This window comes from Cryptomeria japonica, chromosome 1, assembly GCF_030272615.1.
Source record: "Cryptomeria japonica chromosome 1, Sugi_1.0, whole genome shotgun sequence".
NCBI lineage: Eukaryota > Viridiplantae > Streptophyta > Pinopsida > Cupressales > Cupressaceae > Cryptomeria > Cryptomeria japonica.
Genome location: NC_081405.1, coordinates 33,789,201 through 33,795,094, shown reverse-complemented (window position 1 = coordinate 33,795,094; position 5,894 = coordinate 33,789,201). Strand labels below are relative to the sequence as shown.

The 5,894-nt window shown below is 35.9% G+C and overlaps 1 protein-coding gene across 1 annotated transcript; it reads right to left on the bottom strand.

The window, feature by feature from the left end:
* Positions 1-491: 491 nt before the first annotated feature.
* Positions 492-4,111, bottom strand: LOC131048645 (pectinesterase). Its single transcript, XM_057982681.2, has 2 exons — positions 3,194-4,111; positions 492-1,270 (listed from the first exon to the last, which is right to left on the bottom strand). Exons 1-2 carry the CDS (start codon positions 4,038-4,040, stop codon positions 597-599), a joined length of 1,521 nt encoding a protein of 506 aa, XP_057838664.2. The 5' UTR covers positions 4,041-4,111; the 3' UTR covers positions 492-596.
* Between the last annotated feature and the right edge of the window lie 1,783 nt (positions 4,112-5,894).

Here is a 5,894-nt window from a genome sequence, read left to right as displayed (position 1 = left end):
GAAAATGATATGAAAGGATATTGATGGGAAGAATTATTCTTCACTAAAGATGTAATTATATTATAAATAAAATAAGATTTATATACTTAGCTCATAGTGATAAGATATATAGTTATTTAATCTATGATGATTATAACAAAACTATAATTACTGCCTTTTAAATATGTTTTTCCTCAAGTTTATATGCATTGATGAGGACGATGGGAAGAGTGAAGAATTTCGGCACATTTTCCTACGTAGAGATTTTTGAATTATTTCAAAAGAGCAATTTAGATTGCAAATGAACATTTTTTCGGCCAGCCTTAAACCACACACGGCAACATATTAAGCCTAGAGTATGTTAGTCAACACTGAGTGTTTAACAGTTTTAAGCCTAGAAACCAAAGCTTAATGTATGTGATTTAAGCCATCTACATTTTTTCTAACATAACTCTAGCTTTTTATTAGTTCTGATCAAGACAGAATACTATTAATCTATTCAATTTAGTAGAATACAATTACATCTATTCAATTTAGTTATTAATATGGAGCACCAGTTCTATATTTAGAATAATAAAAAGTTGAATAATCTGCTGAAATTCAAGAAAACAGATCTCTTATCGACCTAATCCAGATTGAAATGCAACACCAGTCGAAGGCAACCACTCATTCCCAGAGATAAACTCTGCTACGGTGAATCTGATGGCCTCTGCTACAGTTGAAATGATATGATATCCAGGCCATTGTATTCGCTTTGCAATTCCTGCCCCCGGCCCAGAATTCATATATTCTCCATAATATAACGTCTTCAATCCAAAATTACCAGACCACTCAGCCCAACCAGCAGGATCGACGTTCGCATCTAAGAATGATTGCATGAATACTGTACGAGAGTATTCTCTCCATGGTCTGCCCAAATATGTTCGAATGGACTCCGCCGACACCTGGCAGTTTTGGATAGAGAAGCCGGTGTTCTGGTTGAGATCACTTCTGCCTTGCGCCGTAATATAGTTTGCATTCCCTCCGTCACGATTGCGCGACAATATGTTGCAGCTCTGAAAAACTGCGGCGGCGTCGCCGAAGATGAAATCTACGGTGCCGGAAATGTCGCATTCTCTGTAGAACTGGCGTTGAGAATAGGCGTACAGAGTGTCCTGGTAGCCCTTCATGCTGCACCTGTAAAATGCAGAGAGATCAGATGATACCCTAAGGGCAATGGCTGGCCCAGCATCTGACCCTGCTGTGTTCTCAAAGCCCATGTCCCGTGCAATGAATCCTTTTCCTGTTGCAGCTGAAACAAACCAAAACGCTCAAGGATTAGTTGTTATTCAAATATCAATTTAGTTCTAAATCAAATATCAATCTTCTCAATTCAGCTGAATTGGCTAAATCACACACATCAAGCTTTGATTTATAGGTTGACTCTAAAATCGTACAGTATAGATCAGTAACTTTTGTGTTATTGATTTTTGTGAAAATTACAGATCGTTGATCGTGACCAACAGAATTAGCTGCATCAATAACAAGAGTTTTAACATACCGTTTTAGAGCCAGTTTAGCTGAGTTCTGGTTTATAGACTTAAAAATATTAAACATTCAGAATTGATTGACATTCTCTAGACTTAATATGTTGCTTAATGTGTATGATTTAAGACTAACATAATCACACTCTTAATGTATCATTAAGATGTGAAAGAATATCAAGATAGCTATAATTGTAGAATTTAGACTTAAAAAAATAAAAAAAAATCACTTTCCAGCTCTGGGGCATTAGACCGAGTGATTGTAAACAAATGAGTGAAGCGTCAAATTTCTAGAATCAATCATTTGGTGTTTGAATGTAAACTAGTGGGTGCTTGTCAGCTTTTTGTAGGCTTAATGGATAGGAATAATTTGATGGGCATTCTTCGTTGGCAGCCATTTTTAATTAAATTTTTTCCCTGCAAAATCATTCTTGGAAGATAAGGAAAATGAAATGTCCTGGAAATTCAACTCTCAACTGATAACAATGGAGGCTGCCATCATTTGGTAGGCCACAAAAGTCAAGTCTTGAGAGATCGTGCAAATTATTTTGATCTGCAAGACAATAAAGTTGAAGTGACCATATAGATTAGTTTTGGCTTCTAGATTTGTGGCTAGTCTACAAGATTAATTTGGTTTTTAGTTGAAATATCTCATGCAGATTTATTGTTAATCAAAGTTTATAAATATTAGTGAATTTTTAAATCAACATTTTTGTTTATATAAAAAATAGGATCAATTCGTAATATAACAAACCAACATCTTTACTTACATCTAAAAATGATATTAATCAAATCAACTTCTTCACTTAGACCAAGAATGGACCGGTTAATCCATAAAATTAATTCATAATGACCCAACACAAATCACAGTAAAATCTGTAAGCAGTTTGTAACTACAGCTTTATTCAATATAAAATATATTAAGATATCCTTCTCCTACTTTAAATGTATTAAAGAGCTTTAGTTGAGTTGAGGTGAATTCTTCAGAAAATTTAACCTGAATATGGTTGCTGCATTTGTAAAGATATATGAATAGCGTGACTGCAACATGATCATATCTATTTCTATAGGAGACTGTCATAGAGAAGAGCTGATAAATCATATGGAAAATATCCTTCCTCTACCCAAATAATAAATAATAATAACAAGAATCTGGTAGTAAATATTATTATATGAAAATACGGAGGATCATATTTCATGATCCATTGCATGACATTAACTGGTAAAGAAAGGAAGAGTTTTTGCTAATTTGAAAGAGTAATGTTAGATTTGTTAAACTTTTGAATTAAGCTGTATGTAATATTTTTCATTATCAATATTTTGGATCATATTTTATAATGAGATAGTTAGAGAGTAGACATGAGAATGATCATATTTTTCTCATTTCTACTCTCAACATTTCATGATCCATCATTAAAAAAGTAATGATTGTACTTCATGATCTATCGTTAGAATGAAATAGTTAGAATAGAAACAAGAATGATCATACTTTTCTCATTTCTACTCTCTAACTATTTCACCCTAAGAATAAATCACCAATATGATCCAAAACATTCATAATGAAAAATACGCCAAAAAATATTACACAACTTAATCCAAAACTTAAGAAGCTAAAACTACATGACATATGACATATTAAGAATAAAGATGTGGAAAAGACACCTTAAGAGTAATGGTGTGGAAAACCGTACCAAACGTAGCCACGGACTGGATAGAACCTCCATGACTGGACCCCGTAACGACCGTAGAGTATTTCCCATCACCGACCAGCATGATATTATCTTTGGAGACGTCCACCGATTCTGCGTACACTCCGGCTTTGACATGGATAACATATCGACTATCACTGTAACTTGGAGCAGCTTTTACAGCCTCCGAAACGGTCCTGTAATTCCCCGTTCCGTCCTTGGCTACAACCACGTTCGCACTCACTCCACCCGCCGGAGAGCTCTGAAGAAGCCGCCGGTCCGCTAAAGACAACCAGCTCGGGAAATATAACTCACTATCCACTGAAGCTAAAAGGCGGCGCTTTTTTTGGCCGCCGGGAGAAATACTGGCCACAGGTAAACTGTTGACGATTGCTAGGGAATCACTGATAAGTTTGGAAATATTTCTTACAGATTCTGCATAATCGTCTTTGACACCTTTGAATCCTTCAATACATGTGACTTGATCAGTGAGAGAAGCGCTGAGCCATGTCTGCACGTCCTCCACCTGATCTTTCTTCCACTGTTCTGATTTGTTCAGCAATGTCAACGATTCGTTCAGCTGCTCCACCGTGTATTTAAACAACATCTCACAGTCTTGAACTGCAGCCCGCTTAATTTCATCGTCCGGGGAAGATCCCGAGCCCAAAAACAGTGACTGAGAAGAAGCTCCAATGGTCAGCATTTTAACTTCCTGGAGACTGAGCTCAACGGAAGTTATAGCCATGTCTTTCAAAGAAGTTGCCTCTGCCTTGCGCCCTGCAGCACAAGCAGAGACAGCTAGTAAGAGTAAGAATAAAGCACTAAAAGCTTGCCTAATCTTTCTCATCATGTCTTATCGAAACCCTACAAAGTCTTTAAGTTCAGAAGAAAATATTTCCGTGCGTTTTGTGTGCTTGAGGAGGGGTGAAGAACAAATATTTATAACTTAATCCGTTCCATCGTGTCTATGTAGGGGCATGGATGAGTACGTACTTGTTACGGAGGGGTTTTAGGGTTTGCTTTTTTAGTATAAAAGTTTTATGGGTCTTTTTTAAGAACCAGTAAAGCAGTTCAGTGGTTTCGAATGTAGCTCAAAACAAAGTGAACTCTCTTTTTATAGATTATAAATTCTTTTGAGGTACTGATCAGGTTCAATACATTTTTCATTAAGATAATTTATTGAACTTTGGATTTGTGGGAAGCATACCAGTAGTCATTATAGCTAACTTTGCACACCCACACATTCTAAACCGTACATCAGATTTTGACATTTTTAATTGGTTGTCTCCGTATATGACTTAACTTCTTATAACTATGTTTTGGCTTCTGGGTAGTAATGATGCACGTTGTGGGATCTGTTATGTGTGCAAGGATTAAAAAGTACACATTTCAAAATGTCACCCAATACTGCTTAAAGATGCCCCACTAATTGTGCACTTAAAATTGCAAAATACTTATGCACAAATGCCTCAATAGTTGTGCACTATGGGTTCCAATAAAGGTGCACAAATGGACCACTTATGGTCCAAAAATGTTAAAAAATGAAGCTATTGATACATGTTAAATTTATTAATGGGCCTTCAAAAGTATTTTTTGCCACCCAATACGGGGGCACGAACCAATACGCTGAACCTCTTCAGCTAAGAGCCAAGGACTGAGGGGTATCCATTCCGCCAAATTTGCCCGGGGCACGATCCCGACCTCATCCCTTATGATGTTGGAGCCTTGCACTCAACAAGACTTGATCCCTGGTGGGCTCATTTGGAGCCATTCAACTTCACCAATAGACCAAGGGCCCATTGACATTTAATGGGCTTTTAGTTATTTATTTTTTGGTTTTTTTTAAGTTAGTATTTGGGGGATTGGGTGTGCAAGGAATGAACAATTATTGGAACATGAATAGTAACTGGTGCTCTTCCCCTGGGACAGTTCAGTGATTTCGAGTGTAAGTCAAAACAAAGTGAACTTTTCTCTTATAGATTCTTTGAGGTAGCTGATAAGGTTCGAACAGATCTCTGATCAAGATGATTCATTGACATGAGTTGAATCTTAGACTTATATGAGAAGAACTCAAAACCTTAGCACAACCTTATCAACTATTAAATTAGGGTTGAACTCCCAATATATGATAATTAAAATTCCACTAAAATATTTCACATGAAACAACAATAGTTCATTTGTGCACTCAATAGTTAAAATTTGAATTTTTAATTAGAGGAGTTGTGCATAAGTATTGGTCAAAACATTTATCAGAGGAATATGTATTAGATCAATTGTGATATTTTTCTAGTGGTTGTAGCAAACTGTTATTCGGGTATCTATAAAAAGGTATCGAGTGTCTAACAACTTTTTGAACTTTATGCACATAATGAATCTTCAACATTCATTGTAACTATTTAGAACGTGAAAAAATAGCTTTAAATTCTTAAGTCACATAAAACGAAATCCAATTTCTTTTTGATAAAAATCTGAGACCGTTTAAAAGCTTAAAATATGTGAAATTAAGAAAAATAACTATGAATCATTTCCCCTATAGATTAGAATCTATTTTATGAACCCGTCTCCATAAAACCTCCAGGTACCTTAGATGAAAACAGCAGTAATAAATAGGAATGATGCACATGGAGCAAGACGTACAATCTGAAGGACTGGTCCCCTGGACTCTATTATTTCCCCATTCCCTTCCAAGTTATTTCTATGAATC

Coding starts and splice junctions, on each gene's coding strand:
- LOC131048645 (XM_057982681.2), bottom strand. CDS start 4,040: ATGATGAGAAAGATTAGGCAAGCTTTTAGTGCTTTATTCTTACTCTTA. Junction 1,271..3,193: donor CCAGTCCGTGGCTACGTTTG/GTACGGTTTTCC, acceptor GGTTTGTTTCAG/CTGCAACAGGAAAAGGATTC.